The sequence below is a fragment of the Cherax quadricarinatus genome, chromosome 68 (assembly GCF_038502225.1).
Source record: "Cherax quadricarinatus isolate ZL_2023a chromosome 68, ASM3850222v1, whole genome shotgun sequence".
NCBI lineage: Eukaryota > Metazoa > Arthropoda > Malacostraca > Decapoda > Parastacidae > Cherax > Cherax quadricarinatus.
In genome coordinates this window covers 5,169,442-5,194,433 of record NC_091359.1, presented here as the reverse complement: position 1 = coordinate 5,194,433, position 24,992 = coordinate 5,169,442, and the positions used below count along the sequence as shown (strand labels likewise).

The 24,992-nt window shown below is 45.4% G+C and overlaps 1 protein-coding gene across 2 annotated transcripts in view; it reads right to left on the bottom strand.

Moving 5' to 3' along the window:
* LanB2 (laminin subunit gamma-1) overlaps window positions 1-24,519 on the bottom strand; it is a 168,866-nt gene extending 144,347 nt beyond the window's left edge. Inside the window, exon 1 of one of the 2 annotated variants that reach the window (XM_070099616.1) lies at window positions 24,018-24,519. In XM_070099616.1, the coding sequence (XP_069955717.1) occupies window positions 24,018-24,218 (201 nt within the window). In that variant the 5' untranslated portion in view covers window positions 24,219-24,519. The remainder of the gene's footprint in view (window positions 1-24,017) is intronic. The other variant, XM_070099617.1, reaches the window with a different exon arrangement.
* Window positions 24,520-24,992: the final 473 nt, after the last annotated feature.

Sequence of the window (24,992 nt, the reverse complement as noted above, 5' to 3'; positions counted from 1 at the left end):
TACTACAAGGCACTGGAAGGTACTGCAAGGCACTGGAAGGTAATACAAGGCACTGGAAGGTACTACAAGGCACTGGAAGGTACTGCAAGACGCTGGAAGGTACAGCAAGGCACTGGAAGGTACTACAAGGCACTGGAAGGTACAGCAAGGCACTGGAAGGTACTGCAAGGCACTGGAAGGTACAGCAAGGCACTGGAAGGTACTACAAGGCACTGGAAGGTACTACAAGGCACTGGAAGGTACTACAAGGCACTAGAAGGTACTACAAGGCACTGGAAGGTACTGCAAGGCACTGAGATGAGAATTTCACTGTACATCATGAAGTGTTAAACCCGTGTGGGTCGTTCAGGGCAAGAAGTGGTGGAGGTTTGACTCCCTCTTGCATTCCTTCCCTCAATCCTGCATTCATTCCTTCTGTCCTGCATTCATTTCCTCTCGCATTCATTCCTCATCCCTGCATTCATTCCTCTCTCCTGACCCCTCAAGGGAGGTTCCTTGACGCTGGTGAGGGGCTCTTGATCTAGGGAATTGGATCTGTGCTCCAGTTCCCTGAATTGAGCCTGAATACCTTCCATCCCACCCCCAAATGCGCTGTACAATCCTACGGGTTTAGCGCTCCCCCATGATTATTATAATAATCCTCTCTCCTGCATTCATTCCCTCTCTCAAGTATTCATACCGTCTTGCATGTAGCGAGCACTAACAGCCTATCTGATCAAGCTGTCAACTATCCTCACGCTAACTTATAAACGCTTAAAGATTTAGCTGGCTGGAGGGTCCCTAGACCGCAGCTCGGACCGTCCGGAAAGGGACGGACGTGGACGCATTGGAGAACCGGTTTGTGAGTGGTTCGACCTGCTGGTCCGATAATCTGGCTCGTTCCGCTGGTTTGATAATTTGGTTCGCTCTGCTGATCCATTTGGTTCGCAATGCTGGTCCATTTTTACCAGTACAATGACGACACGAGAGGTTAATTACCGGTATGTGGGTGGCCGCAGACAAGCTGGTGATGGATTGGATGACGGTTGTCTCGAGTCAGGCCCTATATACTACCAACAGTCTTTAGGAAGGGAATCTTCAAGCTGGGAGTCTTTTAGGGTGAGAGGTCTTTAATCTGAAAGTTTTTAGGCACAGTCTTTAAACTTGGTCTTTAAAATTAAGCTCCGAGTCCCTAACGGAGTCTTTAAGCTGAGAGTCTTGGAGGAGGGAGTCTTTAACCATAGGACTATACGGGTGTTGAAACACACAGTCTGTAGAGTGATGTAGGGGAGGCAGGATCCATACATAGCTTTAAGAAGAGTACGATAAAGCTCATGGAAAAGGGAGTGGACCTAGTAGCGACCAGCGAAGAGGCGGGACCAGGAGCTGTGACACGACCCCTGCAACCACAAATAGGTAAGTACACACACACACACACACACACACACCACTAGTTGTACCACTACACACACACACCACTAGTTGTACCATTACACACACACACCTTATAATAATAATTGTAATTTATTTCCCAGTAAGATACAGTGGATACAAGTTGTTTTTTTTTACATAGAAACACCGACATTTACACAAGCCTGTCTACTATTATCTATTCGTTGAGGCCTGCATTTACAGTGTGCTTTGTTATGGAGAGAATTACTTTCCGTTATTACTTATTGTGTTACTTTGCACTTCTAATGTGTATGTGTGAATGTTAGATATATTTTTGGTGTCTTGAGGATTTGACTTGGACCTTGTAATGCTTAAGAGTTAAGTGATTTGACTATCTCCTTACATAGGCTCCAAAACCTAGTGGTTCTTAGTCAAGGACCGACAAGGTTATTCACCTGATGAAAGTATTCCATTTCAGAATGGGACTGTCTCTACTAGCAGTTAGGAAAAAGCTGATTTTTTTGCTGAACACTTTGCTGCAAACGTGTGTTTCCTCATCCTGAAAGGGAACCTCCTTGCTGGCCGCAAGAACTGCCAAAGTTGTCGGTGGTGACAATAAGGCAGGATAAAGTGAATCTTCTTTATTCCCTGAACCAAGTAAAGGCTGTGAGCCCAGATAAGGTGAACCCAAGATTGCTGAGTAGATGCGCAGACCAGCTAGCATCACCTCTAATTCACATCTATCAGCATTGCCTAGCACAGCGTAAATGGTTGTCTCTGTGGAGTGAGGCAAATGTAGTCCCTGTTTACAAAAAGAAGAGCAGAGCTAATATCAGCAACTACAGACCAGTGTAATTTCTGCCAATCACTGGCAAGATTTTTGAGACAATAATCTCACTTCAGATGACAGAATTTTTCGACTACCACTCGCTTCTCTATGACCGTCAATATGGCTTCAGAAAAGGTTACTCTGCTGCTGATCCGTTGTCAAAGCTCTCCACTATGTGGCACCAGTCACTGGATAAATCCAAGATATCAATGTTGTAGAAATTGACATTCCTGACGCTTTCAACCAAGTATGGCATCAGAGACTTGGCAAAATTGCAAGTACTAGGAGTCGCCGGCTCTACCCTATGCCTTCTACCCTAAGCCTTTAAGGTACAATAGATCTTTAAACGTAGTTCTTAATGGGACAGCATCAACATAATACTCTATTGGTGCCATTGTTCCACAAGGAAGTGTATTTGGGTCATTGTTATGGAATGTGTACTTCACTGACTCTCTTCAACTCATCAAAGAATCTCATGCACATGCAGACGACTGTATTCTGACATTTACTTATCGAAGAGAGGAAACGCCAGCTGCTCTCAGTTACATCAATCACCAGCTTACAGATATATCAACCTAGGGAAAACGATGGCAGGTTACATTTGCTCCTCAGAAAACACAAATGATGATGGTCTCTAGGTACCATGATGGTAATGCTGGGGCAATGGCAAGAATAAATGGGAGAGTGTTGGAACCTGGGGATGAAGACTATATCCTTGTGGTGAAACTTGACTCCAAACAGACTGTGAAGAACTACATAGTAAATCTCGTAAACAAAGCGGCCAGGAAGCTTACAACACTTAGACATATCTCACTTCTGCTTGACACTAGAAGCTGCAAGACTGAACGAGGCTCAAGTGCATTCACATCTTGAGTGCTTCATTTTCTTGGATTCCCTCAACTACTTTTTAGACATAATGGAGAATAGAACAAGACGATTCATCTCTCGCCTGGGCCCAGCCTCGACAGATCTGTCATTTCAGCAGAGCCTTCAACACATGAGATATGGGTGGCCTTGCTGTTGTATACAAGGCGAATGTTGTTAAGGTACCACACTTGACTCCACTTCGCAGACAGCAAGAAGACAGATTTATACAACAAGACGGGCAGTAAACAGCAACTGCACTCTGGCTGTACCCTTCTCAAGAACATCACTTCATCTGAGAGCATTCATTCCTAGAATGACTCGAGTCTGAAACATGTTCGCACAGCATAATGTCATCGATGATATGAAGTCAGTTGACCAAATGAAATCGCTGGCCCAAAGACGGCTCCAACTTCATCCTGTTTCCTCTCTGTATGTCTCTTAACAACAAAAAGGCTTTAAAATAAGCGGAGTTAGGTAACAGCTCTTAGATTGTAAATAAAGGCAAGAACCCTTAGCCCAACCCCATAAAATCATTGCGTAGTGAAAGAGAGAGAGAGAGAGAGAGAGAGAGAGAGAGAGAGAGAGAGAGAGAGAGAGAGAGAGAGTGTTCCTTCACTGAGCAGTGTAAGAGACCAAGAGTGTGTTCAGCCAGCCGTAAAGATTCACTACACTAACACTCTGGTGTTCCACTCTACCAAACCTCTTTGTGTTTCATATATACTGTGCCAGTTAGTGTTGCTGCTGGTGACTGTACCAGCTGTGACTGACAGACTGACTGTGTTAAGTTAAACCCAGTCCTCCCATCCACTTGTTTTAAGGTGATTTATGGCATACATATTTGTGCCTGCGTGTTGTCTTGAGATTTCGTTGTCAGTAAAAATTTGTGTGTGCGCATGCGTGGTATGGTCTGGTTGTTAAGTTGGGCTTCGGGGACGATGTAATATGTGTGTGTGTGGGTACTCACCTACATATGCGGTTGCAGGAGTCGAGTCATAGCTCCTGGCCCCGCCTCTTCGCTAGTCGCTACTTGGTCCACTCTCTCCCTGCTCCAAGAGCCTTATCATGTGTGTGTGTGTGTGTCTAAGTTAAGGGGAAATGTGTTTCTGTTCTTGGTCCCGCCTCTTAACTCACGATAAACTAATCTGAAATAGCCTAGTTAGACCCATTCTTGAATCCCAGTATGGAGTCCACCTCAGCCATGACGTTCTTCAGCACATTCCACTTAGTATTCAATTTTAAGTTGATGTAGTGTTTTGTAATATCCCCGCAGCTCATTTGCTTCTCTAATTTCCGTCGATACATACCTGGTAAATAAGCCAGCCAAGTCTATCTTGTCTATTCTTCTCATGCCCTGGAAAAAGAGTCTACCAGTCTTCTGTATTATTTCTCTCGCTGTCCTAAAATTGATAAAGCCACTGGATAGCGAAACGTCTACAAATAAAGATACCCAGATGTTGCACATGTGTCTAATTCTTCATTCCAGGAGACTGGTAAGACAATATATGCCCTGTATACCTACATACTGGTTGTCTTATACAGCTCTGTATGGCAAGGTTCCCAACTATTCTACATCGAATGATCTCCAGTACCCTGGCCAGTACGCAGGTCAGCCAGCCTGGGCAGTAGGAGAGTGCTTTCTGTATCCTTTCTGGTACATAGGATTCAAATTTGCTGCTTTGCATGTGTTTGTCAGCTGCCTTGTTTTCAGCGGCTTTTTGGTTTTATATCCTTGCTAAAGGGTGTGAGGGTTTGTCAACTTGGTGCAGAGGACATCTTTCGCAACTTCATCTCTTAACTATGTTGAAAATAGAATAAAATACCGACAAGTTGACGAGTAAGACACATGTACAACAGTTGGGTATCTTTATTGTTGAAACATTTCGCCTACACAGTAGGCTTCTTCAGTCAAATACAGAGGTAGCAGGTGTAGTAGTGAAACAAAGTTGATGCAATCAGTCTATCAACTTATCAAATACTATTTCTCCAAGGTTGTTGGATTGATTACATCATCTTCATTTCACTACTACACCCGTTGCCTCTATATTTGATTGAAGAAGCCTACTGTGTAGGAGAAACTTTTCAACAATAAAGATACCCAACTACTGCACATGCGGCTTAATCATCAGCTTTACTACTAGTTCAGTATGAGAAAGGTTGGATTCCAGAGGGACTTGCCTAGCATGGGCCAGTGGGCTTGCTGTTGTGCTTCACAAGTCTTGACTTCTTGCTTCTACTAGTGAATCCCGTTCCTGCAACGTCCTCGAGATTTTCCACCACACCTTCGACAGTACTGTTCCAGACCATGGAGCTGAACTTTTCTTCAGGCTGAGGGACTGACCACCTCAAACTATTTCTCCAAAGTTGATGGACGGATTGCATCATCTTTACCTCGTCATACTCCTGCTGCCTACAATACATTCTCCTCTGTATATGACTGAAGAAGTCTACCGTGTAAGTGAAACGTTTAAATATACCTAAGTGTTGCACATGTGTCGTAATCATGAAGGTGACAGCCTGTCTGGCTCTACGGCTCTCCTTGTATCTACATTCCCTAGCTCTCTCATTTCATTCCTCGTTGAAACTGCTGCTAATCTTTGCTTCTCTTGCCTATCTTCACCTCTTGGTATCTCTCACTATTTCATCTGTAAAAAAAAAAAAGCTACTGGGAAAAAAAACAACTCTGAATCTTGAAGACTACGATGATCTTCACCAACTCCTCGTGTTTTGTATATGGTTCTACAACCTTCACTTTATGTCCATGTATTGATAAAGTCACTGGATGGTGAAACGTCTACAAATAAAGACACCCAGATGTTGCACATGTGTCTAATTCTTCATCTTGTCGGGGGTCAACGCCCCCACGACCCGGTCCGTGGCCAGGCCTCGTGGTGGATCAGGGCCTGATCTACCAGGCTGTTCCTGCTGGTTATTTGTACAAACTTGCACTTGAGTTAACAGGGTTATCAAAGCTTATTCCTTGGGTAATATTGATAATGGGTTTGGCAAATATTTTTTAGTAGGTCTGGGTTTGACAAGGACCTCCAAAGGATGGGTCACTAGGCCTGCTGCAGTGTTCCTCCTTTCTTATGTTCTTACGCTCGTTTACGTTCAGTAACTGAAAAAGTGACTTTGAAATAAGAGTGTCAGTCTGTGGATCACTATCCACTACTGAACGCGGAGATGCCTTCACGATGTATCTGAATTTTATGGCCGAAAAGAAATTGGAGTGAGCGAAATTATCTGGCGTGTATACTGATGGTGCACCATCCATAATGGTGGTTCGTTCTGGGTTGCAAGCATTAGTGAAGCAGCTCGCTTCTAGTGCCACGCTCACCGCACTTCGCTTCATCCGTATAACCATGAAGATACTCCCTCCCTCACCCCTGATCACATCACACTCTCCCTCACCCCTGATCACATCACACTCTCCCTCACCCCCTCATCTCATCACTCTTCCTCACCTTTCATCTCATCAACATGCTGTCTGACTCCAGTAATAATTTTAACCCTCTCTCAGACAATGCCACAAACTCCAGTATTTTCGATGCACTGTGTGTTGAGATTGGAACCCAATTTAGTACCCAGAGGTTCGCTAGTAATCAAGGAAGTCTCATATCTCTTGTTGCTACTGAAAGAAGACATTGTGAAGTTCCTGGAAAGTGGAACGAGCCGCCAAAGAATACAAATGCCATTTGAGAATAGCTAAGAATACATTTATTCTGAAACTGGACAATCTAGCGGATTTGTTCTGGCTGACATCAAATAGGTAAGCTATCCACTACGAGGGCATATGTAGAGTATTCTCAAAGCTCAGGATGAGGTGGGAGAATGCTCTCAGAGCTCAAGACAAGGTTGTAAAGTATTCTCGAGCTCAAGACAAGGTTGTAAAGTATTCTGGAGCTCAAGACAAGGTTGTAAAGTATTCTCGAGCTCAAGACAAGGTTGTAGAGTATTCTGGAGCTCAAGACAAGGTTGTAAAGTATTCTCGAGCTCAAGACAGGGTTGTAGAGTATTCTGGAGCTCAAGACAAGGTTGAAGAATATTCTCAGAGCTTAAGACAACGCTGCCAGCTTCCCTCAGAAGCTCCAGCTTTATCAAAGATCTTAAAACTGAGGTGACAAAGGATCAGTGTGCATTTACTGACACCCTGATGGTTGTGAATTTTAACCTTCACATCAGTGACTGCCCTTTCAGGGTCTGTGTTCAGCAAATTCCACAACTCACCACCATCCACATCCACCATTAACTACCACCATTATTACCACCACCTACCAGCACAACTAACATTCACTACGACCACCAGTAAACAAATATATTGACACTGATCACCAATAGCATTAACCACCAATAACATTAATCGCCACCATCACCAATAACATTAATCACCACCATCACCAATAACATTAACCACCACCATCACCAATAACAGTAACCACCACCACCACCACCCACACTACCACCATCACCACCCACACGTCTTCTCCCTCACACCTGCACCACAATAACAACACTTAACATATTGTGGCTAATCTCACTACCCTTGTCTCCTACACACATGCTTGAGTCTAGCAGTGTCTCTGCTAGTGAGGTAGTAAGATCACTGGTGGGGAAGTAAGATCACTGGTGGGGCAGTGAGATCACTGGTGTGACAGTAAGATCACTGGTGGGGAAGTAAGATCACTGGTGGGGCAGTGAGATCACTGGTGTGACAGTAAGATCACTGGTGGGGCAGTAAGATCACTGGTGGGGAAGTAAGATCACTGGTGGGGCAGTGAGATCACTGGTGTGACAGTAAGATCACTGGTGGGGCAGTAAGATCACTGGTGTGACAGTAAGATCACTGGTGGGGCAGTGAGATCACCGGTGACAGTAAGATCACTGGTGGGGCAGTGAGATCACCGGTGACAGTAAGATCACTGGTGGGGCAGTAAGATCACTGGTGTGACAGTAAGATCACTGGTGGGGCAGTAAGATCACTGGTGTGACAGTAAGATCACTGGTGGGGCAGTAAGATCACTGGTGTGACAGTAAGATCACTGGTGGGGCAGTAAGATCACTAGTGTGACAGTAAGATCACTGGTGGGGCAGTAAGATCACTGGTGTGACAGTAAGATCACTGGTGGGGCAGTGAGATCACTGGTGTGACAGTAAGATCACTGGTGGGGTAGTAAGATCACTGATATGACAGTAAGATCACTGGTGGGGCAGTAAGATCACTGGTGGGGCAGTAAGATCACTGGTGGGACAGTAAGATCACTGGTGTGACAGTAAGATCACTGGTTGGACAGTAAGATCACTGGTATGGCAGTAAGATCACTGGTGTGACAGTAAGATCACTGGTGTGACAGTAAATAACTGGTATGGCAGTAAGATCACTGGTGGAGCAGTAAGATCACTGGTATGGCAGTAAGGTCATTATTGCATGCGACGGAACTAATCAAGAAAAGGAACAAGATATTGCGGGATTAAATTAGCAAGGAAATCCAAGACCACTGCAAACCGTTTCTTACATATTTCAATCTTTCACAAATTGAGGGACTGGCCACCTCAAATACTATTTCCCCGAGGATGATGGATTGATTACATCTTCATTTCACTACTACACTGCTGCCTCTGAATTTGACTGAAGAAGCCTACTGTGTAGGCGAAACGCTTCAACAATAAAGATACCCAACTGTTGCAGACCCAACGCGTTAGCCCAGTGGCTAATGCGTTGGTCTGAAGTTTTACGACTCACTAGCCGCGAGTTCAATCCCCATCCGGTAAATTCATTCTTCGGTCTTCCCAATTAACTCTTTTTTTTTCCTCGTAGCTTGTGATTCTTGCTTTGTTAAGGGGCTCGTCAATTCCCATCTCTTGTCCGTAATTACTGTCGCATTTGATTTATCTGCTTTCGTAAGGTGAAGTCTAGGATCTTTCCTTAATTCCTGATATAACTTAACATATCTCTGAGGACAACTGTGTTGCAGAGGTCTGAGCGAAAGTACTCGAGAGTCTTGTCCCAAATCTGCACTAGACTGGGAGTAGAATAACTCTGGGAACTCATCCAAGGTATATCAAAGGTAAAGATATATATCATGTCACTCCTGGTTTCTCTCTCGTCTAGTGTGGTCAGGTTTAGTGCCTCTTAACTCTACTCCTCAGCTCTGGGATTAGTCTAACTGCAAATCTTTGTACTTTTTTTTATCTTCTTTACATGCTTTATCAGATGTGGGTTCCATATTGGCGCTGCATACTCCAAGATGGGCCTGACAAGCCACCCTAACAAGGAGGCATTCACGACCCTATACACGGCATATGTCAGGTCTATTTTGGAGTACGCAGCGCCAGTATGGAACCCACATCTGATAAAGTGTGTGTGTGTGTGTGTGTGTGTGTGTGTGTGTGTGTGTGTGTGTGTGTGTGTGTGTGTGTGTGTGTGTGTGTGTGTGTGTGTGTGTGTATATATATGTATGTGTGTATGCACACGTATATGTTGTTGTGGTCGCCTATATGTAATTGCAGGGGTCGAGTCTCGGCTCCGCTAGCTGCTACTGGTTTTTCTCCTGGCTGCATCAGCCATAATATTGCATATTCTTCAAGCTGTGTATGGATCCTGCCTCTATCACCTCACTGCCCAGGTGGTTCCACTTCTTGACCACTCCCACTCGAAGAAATATTTCTTAACATCCCCGTGAATCTTTTTTTTTTTTTTTAAGTTCCAGCATTGACCTCGAGTTCCTGTTCCTTATCCACCTAATCAATATTCTGTACGTCATTACCATGTCTCCCTTGGATCTTCTGTCCTATAATGACGTCAAATTTAACTCCTTTGGTAATGGCTCTTAGTTCTGGGACTATTTTCATTACAAATTTTCTTATTTCTTTCAGCTTCTTGACATGCTTGACCAGGTGTGGTCAAGCATGTCATACTGGTGCTGCATACTCTAAGATGGGCTTGACATACGTCAGTTATAGTGTCATGAATGACTGTTAAAGTTCTTGAAAACTAATTTTAGTCTTGACAAGACGTGCATTTGCTGAGGAGAGTATTCGGTTGATGTGCCTCAGGCGATATGCTCGGTATTATGCTCACCCTCGAGGTCCTTCTCTCAGTGAGGTGAGGAGCCTCTATCACCTAGCCTGTACTCTTTGCCTTTCCCTGATTTTCATAACTTTGCCTTGGCTGGAACAAGAGGAAATTGGACAAGTATCTTCACCAGGTGCCAGATCAACCAGGCTGTGATGGATATGTGGGACAGCAGGCCTCCAGCAACAACAGCCTGGTTGACCATGCAAGCACCAGACGAGCCTGGCCCATGGCCGGACTCCGAGAGTAGTGAAGCTCTCGAAACTCTTCAAAGGTATATCAAAGGTAATGGTAAAAGTAGCTAGGGTTAACTTCTAATAGCCACTTGTCAGACTAATCCTACAGCTTGTCCAGATTCACTTGTATTCTTCCCTGGTCCTCCTTGTTTGGATTTTCCTAATTAGTTTCACGTCCCTTGCAAACAAGGATACCTCTGACTACTTCATCCATCATAATGTTAAGGTACACAAGAAATAGTACCGGTCCCAGTGCTGACTCTTGTGGAACCCCACTTGTCACACTTGCCCATTCTGATGCCTCTTCCCAGTCAACCAATCATTGTTTCTTTCCTGTTGTTCCTGCATTTTCCTCTAGCTCCTGTTCCAATCTCATGTAAGCTACTGTGTCCACAGCCTCCATGCAGTTCACCCATCTGTCTCTGTCTCTGTCTCTCTGTCTCTGTCTCTGTCTCTGTCTCTGTCTCTGTCTCTGTCTCTGTCTGTCTCTCTCTCTCTCTCTCTCTCTCTCTCTCTCTCTCTCTCTCTCTCTCTCTCTCTCTCTCTCTCTCTCTCTCTCATTTCTGTTACCTCTAGTAGATGTGTGAGGCAACATTTAACATTTCTAAAACCGCGTTGGTTGTTGTTTATTAACCTCCTCCTTTTCTGGTAGTACACCTCTCTTCTCGTGTGTGTGGGGGAGGGGGGTGCAGGAGTCGAGTGTGTGTGGGGGAGGGGGGTGCAGGAGTCGAGTGTGTGTGTGGGGGAGGGGGTGCAGGAGTCGAGTGTGTGTGTGGGGGAGGGGGTGCAGGAGTCGAATGTGTGTGGGGGAGGGGGGTGCAGGAGTCGAGTGTGTGTGGGGGAGGGGGGTGCAGGAGTCGAGTGTCTGTGGAGGAGGGGGGTGCAGGGGTCGAGTGTGTGTGGGGGAGGGGGGTGCAGGAGTCGAGTGTCTGTGGAGGAGGGGGGTGCAGGGGTCGAGTGTGGCTGGAAAGAGAAGTGGTGTGTAGTAGAGATAAGACGATATTCATTTGTTGGGAGTGGAGAAGATAGTGACTTATTAGGTGCATAGTGGGATGTTGGTGTGGTGGTGAGGATGTTGGCTACTAACCTCCCCACTCTCCTGGAGGCAGCTAACCTCCCCACTCTCCTGGAGGCAGCTAACCTCCCCACTCTCCTGGAGGCAGCTAACCTCCCCACTCTCCTGGAGGCAGCTAACCTCCCCACTCTCCCGGAGGCAGCTAACCTCCCCACTCTCCCGGAGGTAGCTAACCTCTCCACTCTCCTGAGAACCAATAACCTCCCCACTGGTGCCACAACCAATACTCCTCTTCCCTCACCACTTCCCCAGAGGCAAGAGAGCTTCCCCTGTGTACGCTCACACAGTGGGATGAGTGTTTTACTGGTGAGCAGGAGGAGAGGGGGTGCTGCCCCCTCCCCTCCCCTACACCGTAATACACTCCCCACCCCCACAACCTACTGTACATGAGCACATCTGGCAGTTTTAATCTCAAAGCAGTCGAAAAATCATCTCATAAAGGAAATGACCCGGGTTTAGTCCCGGGTGGGGTGAAACATGGGTGAATCCTGCACTTGTTCCCCTTACACAATTAATAATAATAATAATTATAATAATAATAATCTTTATTTTTACCAAGTACATTATACAACTTATACAGACCATAGCTGACATCAATAACATACTGCTATATAGAAAGCTCCTTGTTATGCAGAGCATTTCGGGCCAATTAGGTTAATTTTGTCCCCAGGATGCCATCCACACGAGTCGACTAGCATCCAGGTACCTGCTTACTTGTAGATCAACACTGACAACAGGTGTAAGGAAGCACGCCCAATGTTTTCACCAGTGCCGGGGACTGAACCCCGGGTATTCAGTGAGGAGAGTGAGCTGCCAACTGAGCTGTGCTCTTGGTGTTCCGCCTACAATCTGGTAATCACAAAATTTCTTCAAACATACAATGGTTGAAGCACTTACTACATCCTCTTGTTATTTATTCCATCGTTGTGTTCTTCGTGACAAGTATTTGATGATGCACCGAGAAAGGCACCTGATAGACTCGGCAGACGGTGCAACATCCCCTCAATGAAAAGCAAGGGTTGCCGTGAGTACACTGAGAGAGAACACAGTAAGTGTCAGAGGCCCAAGGCTGTCCAATAACCTAACATCATAAATAAGGGGAATTACCAATAGACTCCTGGCCGCCTTCAAGAGGGAACTGGACAAACGCCTAAAGTCATTTCTTGACCAGCCGGGTTGTGGTTCGTACGTCAGTTTAAGTGCGGCCAGCAGTAACAGCCTGGCTAATCAGGCCCTGATCCACCACGAGGCCTGGTCATGGACCGGGCAGCAGGGGCGTTAATCCCTGAAACATCCTCCATGTATACTCCAGGTACACAAACATCCTTCGATGAGTTACCTTTCATGAGTTTCCAGTTCTACTCGCGGAGCCCGACCCTGGGCCAGGTTTATTTGGTGCATGCCTGGACAACCAGGCCGTTGCTGCTGGAGGCCTGCTGCCCCACTTACCCATTACAGCCTGGTTAATCTGGCACCTGGTGAAAATATTTATCCACTTTCCTCTTGAAGACTTCTACACTTGTTCTAGCAGTATTTGTGATCTTCTGGTAAGATGGTGAATAATCTGGGGCACAGATGTTGATACAGTGTTCCCTTGCTGTGCTCACTGCATCCCTGCTTTTCACTGGGGTTATTTTCCACTTCCTCCCATATATCTCACTTCAGTATGTTGTCATGGCAGTGTAAATATTTGGGACAAGGCCCGCAAGTACTTTCCAGGTATATATTATCAAATACCTCTCTTCAGAACTAAAATTGACGATAGAGATACTACTTGTTCCGACTCAGCAAGAGTGCGTGTGTGTAAGTCGTGTCACACTACACACTGTAATTACCCTCTTTATACCAAATTTTACAAGGTCAGAGCAAGACTATATTTACTTTTTCAAATTCAAATTCAAAGTTTATTCTCTATAAGGATTACAATGCTGAGTTTACAGAATTTGGTTATTGTGTGGTTTACATGAAGTAAAATAATAATTACAGAGTGTACCACTAGAACACCTAGCATGGCTAGGCATTTCAGGCAGACTTAGTTTAATTCTTAATTTTAAAATATTACAAATTATGAGGTAAGTTGGTATTATGGCTAAGTGACTAAATACTAGTTTGTGAGTTTAGCAATGTGAATGCTTTTGTTTTGGCACAGTACATAGTTTCAGTATTGGAGTATCACAGGATTCATTATTTTAAGATTGAGATTAATATTTCTGTTTATGGTCAAATGGGTGAGTGAGTGTAAGTGTGAACCACCAGGTGGTATTCGTGTAGTTAGTTGACGGGGTGTATCAGGGAGATAAGATGTTTTCTAATGGTAGTTTTGAAGGTGATGAATGTGTCTGCAGTTCTAGAGTTCTCAGGTAGGGTGTTCCAGATTTTAGGGCCTTTGACATACATTGAATTTTTGTAAAGGTTTAGTCGGACACGGGGAATGTCGTAGAGATGTTTGTGTCTGGTGTTATGCCTGTGGGTTCTGTCACAACTATCAAGAAAGCGTTTTAGGTCAAGGTTGATATTAGAGTTTAAGGCCCTGTTGATGTAGATTGCACAGTAGTAAGTGTGGATGTACTGAACAGGGAGTAAGTTTAGATCTATGAAGAGTGGGGGGGGTGTTGCCAGGGATGGGATTTAGTGATTATTCTTACTGCATCTTTTTGTTGGGTTATTATTGGCTTTAGGTGTGTTGCTGCAGTTGATCCCCAAGCACAAATAGCATAGGTGAGGTATGGATAAATAAGTGAGTGGTATAGTGTGAGAAGGGCATTTTGCGGCACGTAGTATCGTATCTTGGAGAGGATCCCAACCGTTTTGGATACTTTTTTGGTTATATGTTGGATATGGGTGCTGAAATTCAGGTTGTTGTCAAGGTATAGGTCTAGGAATTTGCCCTCATTATGTCTGGTAATTAGAGTGTTGTCAATCTTAATGTTAATTTGTGCATCCCCTGCTCTGCTACCAAACATAATATAGTAGGTTTTGTCAGTGTTAAGCGTAAGTTTATTGGCTGTCATCCAAGTCGATATTTTGATCAGCTCCTCGTTAACAATGGTGTTGAGGGTGGCAAGATTAGGGTGAGAGATGACATAAGTCGTGTCGTCAGCAAAGAGAATGGGTTTCAGGTGTTGGGATACGTTTGGAAGATCATTGATGTATATGAGGAAGAGCAGGGGACCAAGGACACTTCCCTGCGGAACTCCAGTATCAAGTGGCCGTGTTGTTGATGCTGTGTCTTTAATGGTGACATACTGATACCTATTAGTAAGGTAAGATTTGAAATAAGCAAGCGCATGGCCTCTTATACCGTAATGGTCAAGTTTGTGGAGTAGGATGTCGTGGTCTACTGTGTCAAAATTTTTTCTTAGGTCAATAAAAATTCCTAGTGGATATTCCTTATTTTCCAATGCTGTGTAAAGCAGATCTAGCATTTTTATGATTGCATCATTAGTGCTTTTATTTTTCCTGAATCCAAATTGGCAGGGGTTGAGTATGTTTTGTGCCGTTATAAATGAATACAGTCTCCTGTGCACGAGTTTCTCAAAGATTTTGGATAGCAATGGTAAGTTAGATATTGTTTAAGTCTGTAGGGTCACCACCTTCATGTATTGGTGTAACCCTTGCCATCTTGAGTAGTTTCGGGAAGGTGTTAGTTTCTAGTGACTTGTTAAAAAGTAATGAAATAGCATGCAAAAGGACATGGGCCGCTCGCTTGTACAGTAATGGTGGGACATGAGACAGATTCCCTGAGTTATTTTTAAGTGACTTTATAATCTCGGTGACTTCCGTGGGCTCAGTTGGTGCAAGATAGAAGGAATTTGGGAAATTCACATCTAGGTAGTCCCCGGCATGGGCATTGGTATGTGGGATTTTATTGGCGAGATTAGATCCTATGGTTGAGAAGAAGTCGTTTATCTTGTTAGCTGTGTCAGTGGGATGTAGTGGTGTTTCATAGGTTTAGTTAGGACAATATTCTTGTTTTTTTCAGTTTGTGGGTCCCTAGAATCTGAGAGAGTTTTCCAGGTCTTTTTTATATCTCCTCTAGTGTCTGTGAATCTACTGGAGTACTATAGTTGTTTGGCTTTCCTTATTACTTTGGTGAGAACTGATGAATAGTGTTTAAGAATATCTTTGTGTATTAAGCCCTGTCTATATTGCTTTTCATATTGGTGTTTCTTGTCAATGGATTTCAGAATGGTGCTGGTTAGCCATGGGCAACCAAGCCGTTTGTTTGTGATCTGTTTCGTTTTTATAGGACAATGTTTGTTGTATAGTCTAAAGTACCACACACACCAGGATGGTTGTCCTATCGCCTCCCACCACTATTATTAGGAACACAAGTACCTACAACCGAAAAGATATCCTGTGGCTCAGTTGGCAGCGCTCTCAGCTCACACACCGAGGATGCGTGGTTCGATCCTCGGCATGGGTGGAAGCGCTGAACATTTTCCCTCACACGTGCTGCCCCTATTCACCTACCACGGGGTGGGAGTATACCTTAGATAGGCCTAAGCTAATGAGCTGAAGTAGGATAACAGTTCTTAGCTTGCAAAGCTGTGTAAAAAAATAAAGCTGGAGCTCCTCGATGACAATATATGAGAAAATTACACCCACGGATACAAAAATGTATCAAACAGCTCCTCGTTGATGCCCTCCGTATCCCCAGTCTGAGCATATCTACCTACCTATACCTGGAGGGGGTTTCGGGGGTCAACGCCCCCGCGGCCGGGTCCGTGACCAGGCCTCGTGGTAGATCAAGGCCCGATCAACCAGTCTGTTACTGTTGGTTGAATGTGAACCGACGTATGAACCACAGCTCAGCTGGCCAGGTACTGACTTTAGGTGCCTGTCCAGCTCCCTCTCGAAGACAGCCAGGGGTCTATTAGTAATCCTCCTAATGCATGCTGGGAGGCAGTTGAATAGTCTTGGGCCCCTGACACTTACCGTGTTGTCTCTAATGGTACTCGTGGCGTCCCTGCTTTTCACTGGAGGATGCTGCATCTCCTGCCGAGTCTTTTGCTTTCGTAGGGAGTGATTTCCTTGTGCAGATTTGGGGCTAGTCCCTCTAGGATTTTTCCAAGTGTATACAATGATGTATCTTTCTCGCCTGCGTTCCAGGGAATAAGAATCAAAGGACTTCAACCGTTCCCAGTAATTTAGATGCTTTATTGTACTTATACCTGCCGTGAAAGTTCTCTGTATATTCTCCAGGTCTGCATGGTAAGAAACTTTGTCAGCTTATTTGTCCCAATCCCGGACCATCCAACATGTACAACTTACCTAAACCTCACAACCCCAACATTCGCAGGAAATCAATATTATGTTGCACTCACAGCGTATCACACAGTTTGATAGGCACCCCTCACACAGTTTGACAGGATTACCTCACACAGTCTGACAGACACCCTTACACAGTTTGACAGACACCTTCGCCAGTCACATGTTCAAATTACTAAGGCACTAAGCAGTGCACACCTCCCACACTCAGAAAATACTCACCGGTGTCAAAAACATCAACAAGAACAAGAAATTTGCCAACCTTAACCTCACACTGCTATTAATCAAGATCCTATAAGACGAGGCCCTTGATCTGCTATAAGGAATTAACTAGATAACTGAATCTCTCCTATCTTGCCAAGCTTGTGCATGTATATAGTAGTATGTCATCGATGTCAGCTAGGCGTGACATCTACTTACAGAAATAAATATTATTATTATTGAGATGTGGTTATAGCGATAACAGTAGCTCTTGAGATTAGTGATGTTTGCTGCCGCCCGTAGCTTGTGTTGACGTGGGTAATCTGACGTGAGATTATCACCCAGAGACCTCATAAACACTCGTAAACCTGGTTAAATAAGGCACAAATGCAGTATAGTGCGATCCTTTATTTGACTACGTTTCGAACATACAAAGGACTTCATTAAGTCACGTTGAAAATGGTATAAAATACCGACAAGTTGATGATAAAACACACGTGCAAGTTAGGTATCTTTATTGGTGAATTGTTTTGCCTACACAGTAGGTTTCTTCAGTCAAATGCAGAGGGAACAGGTGTAGTACTGAAATAAAGATTATGTAATCAGTCCAGCAACTCTGGAGAAAAAGTATTTGAGTTAGTCAATCCCTCAACCTGCAGAAGAGTTCTCCAGGTTGAAGGACTGATTACATCATCTTTATTACACTACTACAGTTGCTCCCTCTGTATTTGACTGAAGAAGCCTACTGTGTAGGCGAAAAGTTTCAACAATAAAGATACCCAACTGCTGCACATGTGTCTTAATCATCAACTTGTCGGTATTTTATACCATTGTCAACAGAACATCTCAGTAAATATCCACCGAGAAGTATTTCACTGTATATTCACTGAGAGGTGCGTATATCTCAGTGAACATTCACCGAGGAGTATCTTAGTGTATATTCCCTGATAAGTATGCATATCTCAGCGTATACACACGGAGGTGTGTTTGTATATAAACCTGTATGATTTACACAAGGGTATCTTGGTACAGACTTGAAATCAACTTCGACAACCTCTACTAGTGAGAATGGCTGGATTTGAGAGGGACCTGACCTCTCAACGTCTACATTCTTACCTCTACTAGTGACCTACGTCTCACCTCCTGGCGCTATATAAGGCTCCATCCTGTCACTTCAACTCCATATTGTTTCAGACTATGAGACAACACTCTTCTCCAGACTGAGGGACTGACCACCTCAAAACTTCAAGGGTGATGGACTGATTACATCGTCTTCAAGTCTCTTCTGCTTCTATCAACTTTTCTGTACTCGACTGAAGAAGCCTACTGTGTAGGCGAAACGTTTCGAAATAAAGATACCTAACTGTTGCATGTGTGTCTTACCTAACAACATTCACCGAGGAGTATCTTAGTGTATATTCCCTGATAAGTATGCATATCTCAGCGTATACACACGGAGGTGTGTTTGTATATAAACCTGTATGATTTACACAACGCTTAGGGAATGGGAGGCAATCAAGTATGATTCAACAGATATGACACACAATGGGGGGTTATGACATTTAATTATAAAGATCTCCAGGCTGAGGCACTGACCACTTCAAGTATTTTTATTTTCCATGGTTGATGGACTGATTACATTATCTTCATTTCACTACTTTACCCGCTACCTCTGTATTTGACTGAAGAAGCCTATTGTGTAGGTGAAACTTCTCAAAAATAAAGATTTCCAACTGTTGCACATGTGTCTTAATCATCAACTCGACGGTATTTTATACCATGATGAACTTTCACATGTTAAACTGAAGATGACAGACACCAGCCTCGTATCAAACACAGCAACTGGAAGCACATTAACAGTATAACAAGAGAACAACGGGGGGACCAACGTGAAGGGATGTTCAATAATTATATTTGCAAAATTTTAAATAATTGACTGGGACTAAACGAAGATAACTTTTAGTCACTGTTATAACGCACACTTGGGAGTCTATCTACAGGGTGTTCCGGGGGCCAACGCCCCCGAGGTCCAGTCCTTCACCAAACCTCCCGGTGGATCAGGGCCTGATCAACCAGGTTGTTACTACCGGCCGCCCGTAGCCTAACGTACGAACCACAGCCCAGCTTATCAAGTACTGGCCTTAGATATCAGTCAGACTAACGCTTGAAGACAGCTCGGGGTATATTGGTAATTCCCCTTATACATGGTGGAAGGCTGTTGAACAGTCTTGGGTCCCGGACACTTATTGTGTTTTCTTTTATGTTTTAATGGCGCCCCTACTTGTTACTGAGGGTATGCTGCACCATCTGCTCAGTCTTTTGTTTTCGTAGGGAGTGATGTCTGCGTGTAGATTTGGGACCAGTCCCTCTAGGATTTTCCAGATGTAGATTATGATGTATCTCTCTTGCCTGCACTCCAGCGAGTACAGGATGGTCACTGTTATACACACTCGAGAGGGTCACTGTCATACCATACTCCATGGTCACTGTTGTAACACATCATGGTCACTGTTTTAACATACCAGGGAGGGTCACTGTCATGACACACCAGAGAGAGTCACTGTCATAACACACCAGTGAGGGGTCACTGTCATGACACACCAATGAGGGGTCACTGTCATAACAAACCAGTGAGGGGTCACTGTCATAACACACCAATGAGGGATCACTGTCATAACACACCAGTGAGGGGTCACTGTTATAACACACTAGTGAGGAGTCACTGTCATGACACATCAGGGAGGGGGCACTGTCATAACACACCAGTTAGGGTCACTGTCATAACACCAGTGAGGGGACACTGTCATAACACACCAGTGAGGGGACACTGTTATAACACACGTGTGAGGGTCACTGTCATAACACCGGTGAGGGGACACTCATAACACACCAGTGAGGGGACACTGTCATAACGCACCAGTGAGGGTCACTGTCATAACACACCAGTGAGGGGACACTGTCATAATATACCAGTGCGGGGACACTGTCATAACACACCAGTGAGGGTCACTGTCATAACACACCAGTGAGGGGGACACTTATAACACACGTGTGAGGGTCACTGTCATAACACCGGTGAGGGGACACTCATAACACACCAGTGAGGGGACACTGTCATAACGCACCAGTGAGGGTCACTGTCATAACACACCAGTGAGGGTCACTGTCATAACACACCAGTGAGGGGACACTGCCATAACACACCAGTGAGGGGTCACTGTCATAACACACCAGTGAGGAGACACTGTCATAACACACAAGTGAGGGGACACTCATAACACCAGTGAGGGGACACTGTCATAACACACCAGTGACGGGACACTGTCGTAACACACCAGTGAGGGGGCACTGTCATAACACACCAGTGAGGGACACTGTCATAACACACCAGTGAGGGTCACTGTCATAACACACCAGTGAGGGGACAGTCATAACACACCAGTGAGAGACACTGTCATAACACACCAGTGAGGGGACACTGTCATAACACACCAATGAGGGACACTGTCATAACACACCAGTGAGGGGACACTGTCATAACACACCAGTGAGGGTCACTGCCATAACACACCAGTGAGGGGACACTGTCATAACACACCAGTGAGGGGACACTGTCATAACACACCAATGAGGGGACACTGTGATAACACACCAGTGAGGGACACTGTCATAACACACCAGTGAAGGGACATTGTCATAACACTCCAGTGAGGGGACACTCTCATAAGACACCAGTGAGGGACACTGTCATAACACACCAGTGAGGGGACATTGTCATAACACACCAGTGAGGGGAAACTGTCATAACACACCAATGAGGGGACAACACTGTCATAACACACCAGTGAGGGGACACTGTCATGACACACCAGTGAGGGGACACAGTCATAACACACCAGTGAGGGGACACTGTCATAACCCACCAGTGAGGGACACTATGTCATAACACACCAGTGAGGGGACACTCATAACACACCAGTGAGGGGACACTGTCATAACACACCAGTGAGGGGACAGTGTCATAACACACCAGTGAGGGGACACTTATAACACACGTGTGAAGGTCACTGTCATAACACACCAGTGAGGGAACACTCATAACACACCAGTGAGGGGACACTGTCATAACACACCAGTGAGGGTCACTGTCATAACACACCAGTGAGGGGACACTGTCATAACACACCAGTGAGGGTCACTGTCATAACACACCAGTGAGGGGACGCTGTTATAACACACCAGTGAGGGACACTGTCATAACACACCAGTGAGGGGACACTGTCATAACACAACAGTGAGGGGACACTGTCATAACACACCAGTGAGGGGACACTGTCATAACACAACAGTAAGGAGACACTGCCATAACACACCAGTGAGGGGACACTGCCATAACACACCAGTGACGGTCACTGTCATAACACACCAGTGAGGAGACACTGTCATAACACACCAATGAGGGGACACTCATAACACCAGTGAGGGGACACTGTCATAACACACCAGTGAGGGGACACTGTCATAACACACCAGTAAGGGTCACTGTCATAACACACCAGTGAGGAGACACTGTCATAACACACCAGTGAGGGACACTGTCATAACACACGAGTGAGGGGACAGTCATAACACACCAGTGAGGGTCACTGTCATAACACACCAGTGAGGGGACACTGTCATAACACACCAGTGAGAGACACTGTCATAACACACCAGTGAGGGGACACTGTCATAACACACCAGTGAGGGTCACTGCCATAACACACCAGTGAGGGGACACTGTCATAACACACCAGTGAGGGTCACTGTCATAACACACCAGTGAGGGGACACTGTCGTAACACACCAGTGAGGGTCACTGTCATAACACACCAGTGAGGGGACGCTGTTATAACACACCAGTGAGGGACACTGTCATAACACACCAGTGAGGGGACACTGTCATAACACACCAGTGAGGGGACACTGTCATAACACACCAGTGAGGGGACACTGCCATAACACACCAGTGAGGGTCACTGTCATAACACACCAGTGAAGAGACACTGTCATAACACACCAGTGAGGGGACGCTGTTATAACACACCAGTGAGGGACACTGTCATAACACACCAGTGAGGGTCACTGTCATAACACACCAGTGAAGAGACACTGTCATAACACACCAGTGAGGGGCCACTCATAACACCAGTGAGGGGACACTCATAACACACCAGTGAGGGGACACTGTCATAACACACCAATGAGGGACACTGTCATAACACACCAGTGAGGGTCACTTTCATAACACACCAGTGAGAGGACACTGTCATAACACACCAGTGAGGGGACAGTCATAACACACCAGTGAGGGTCACTGTCATAACACACCAGTGAGGGGACACTGTCATAACACACCAGTGATGGACACTGTCATAACACACCAGTGAGGGGACACTGTCATAACACACCAGTGAGGGTCACTGCCATAACACACCAGTGAGGGGACACTGATATAACACACCAGTGAGGGGACACTGTCATAACACACCAGTGAGGAGACACTGTGATAACACACCAGTGAGGGGACACTGTCATAACACACCAGTGAGGGTCACTGCCATAACACACCAGTGAGGGGACACTGATATAACACACCAGTGAGGGGACACTGTCATAACACACAAGTGAGGAGACACTGTGATAACACACCAGTGAGGGACACTGTCATAACACACCAGTGAGGGGACACTGTCATAACACACCAGTGAGGGGACACTCATAACACACCAGTGAGGGGACATTGTCATAACACACCAGTGAGGGGAAACTGTCATAACACACCAATGAGGGGACGACACAGTCATAACACACCAGTGAGGGGACACTGTCATAACACACCAGTGAGGGGACACTGTCATAACACACCAGTGAGGGGACACTGTCATAACACACCAGTGAGGGGACACTGTCATAACACACCAGTGAGGGGACACTGTCATAACACACCAGTGAGGAACACTATGTCATAACACACCAGTGAGGGGACACTCATAACACACCAGTGAGGGGACACTGTCATAACACACCAGTGAGGGGACACTGTCATAACACACCAGTGAGGGGACACTGTCATAACACACCAGTGAGGGGACACTGTCATAATACACCAGTGAGCGGACACTGTCATAAGACACCAGTGAGGGGACACTGTCATAAGACACCAGTGAGGGGACACTGTCATAACACACCAGTGAGGGGACACTGTCATAACACACCAGTGAGGGGACACTGTCATAACACACCAGTGAGGGGACACTCATAACACACCAGTGAGGGGACACTGTCATAACACACCAGTGAGGGGACACTGTCATAACACACCAATGAGGGACACTGTCATAACACACCAGTGAGGGGACACTGTCATAACACACCAGTGAGGGGACACTGTCATAACACACCAGTGTCATAACACACCAGTGAGGGGACACTGTCATAACACACCAGTGAGGGGACACTGTCATAACACACCAGTGAGGGACACTGTCATAACACACCAGTGAGAGGACACTGTCATAACACACCAGTGAGGGTCACTGTCATAACACACCAGTGAGAGGACACTGTCATAACACACCAGTGAGAGGACACTGTCATAACACACCAGTGAGGGGACACTGTCATAACACACCAGTGAGGGGACACTGTCATAACACACCAGTGAGGGGACACTCATAACACACCAGTGAGGGGACACTGTCATAACACACCAGTGAGGGGACACTCATAACACACCAGTGAGGGGACACTGTCATAACACACCAGTGAGGGGACACTCATAACACACCAGTGAGGGGACACTCATAACACACCAGTGAGGGGACACTGTCATAACACACCCTCATACACACCACCACAACACTAAACATAACTGATTAACATTGAAATTAAAGACGATATCATGTGAAGTCACGAGTACCCAGCTTGTACCAAGGGTATGTTACTCCTTCCCCCAGTGGACGACGTGCCCACGGTGGGAGATGTACCCTTCCCCCTGGCTACTTTTCAAGCATCATCATAACAATACAATCACAGGGAAAAGAACTTTCCACCTACCTGTGCCTTTCCTAGTTCATTGTAGCATCGTGAACTCCGGCCGTATACCTCTGGTTCAATAACATCTAACCTCGTCTGTGGTATCTCACTGAAGGGAAACTGGTGTCGCTGTCCCAGACAGCAGCTACACAGAGAGCACAGTAGCACAACAAGACATAGCACCAGGCTATCACTAGTCCGCAGCGAGGGAGAGCGAGCCATGATGCTCACTACTGACTGCTCATGACAACACTAGACTCTTAATGCTGTGTTGTTCTCAACCTCACTGCCGCGCCCCGCTGCCGGCCGCACCTCATCTCAACCCTCAAATATCATCTTACACTATCACATTACAGTCACAAGCTTGACGATTTTGATGTAATGCAAGTAAGTTTATATGGAGAGTGTGAAATACGTGTTTCACTGTGGCTGTGAGGTGTACAGTAGAAGTTGTCAGGAGGACGGGACGATGTTTCTCTGGCTTTAGTAGGCTACCCGCTCTGGCGATGTGGTTCTTCTCGTCTCAACTTTATTATTCTCAAGACATTCCGGGATGCAGCTTCTCTCTGCTGGGTGTGCCAGGGGTCACTGAGCTTTTACTTGAATGAACCTTTCGTTGATTTGTACAGAGCCGCCTCGTTGCATCACATTGTGTGGCAGAGTGCTTGCTCAAGCACTGCTGACTTGAACATTAGTTCACTTGATCCTCATTGAACACTCGTGTATCAATGATGTTGCTATGATTGGTTTTCACTCAGTTGAGTTACTTAGTTGCTATCATTCCTAAGGCTACAATCAGGACTGATTTTCTACTGTTACAGATAGGCTTTAAATAATAACATAATACAAGTACCCCAATGGAAATAAGTCACTTTGTCTGACTCGTTGGGGTTATCCTAGGTAATTTACACATGTTGCAGGGTATGATAATTGTAATCTTAATCCCTATAACTACTGACGATACAATTACTCTCTCTCTCTCTGCAAGAGAATTCT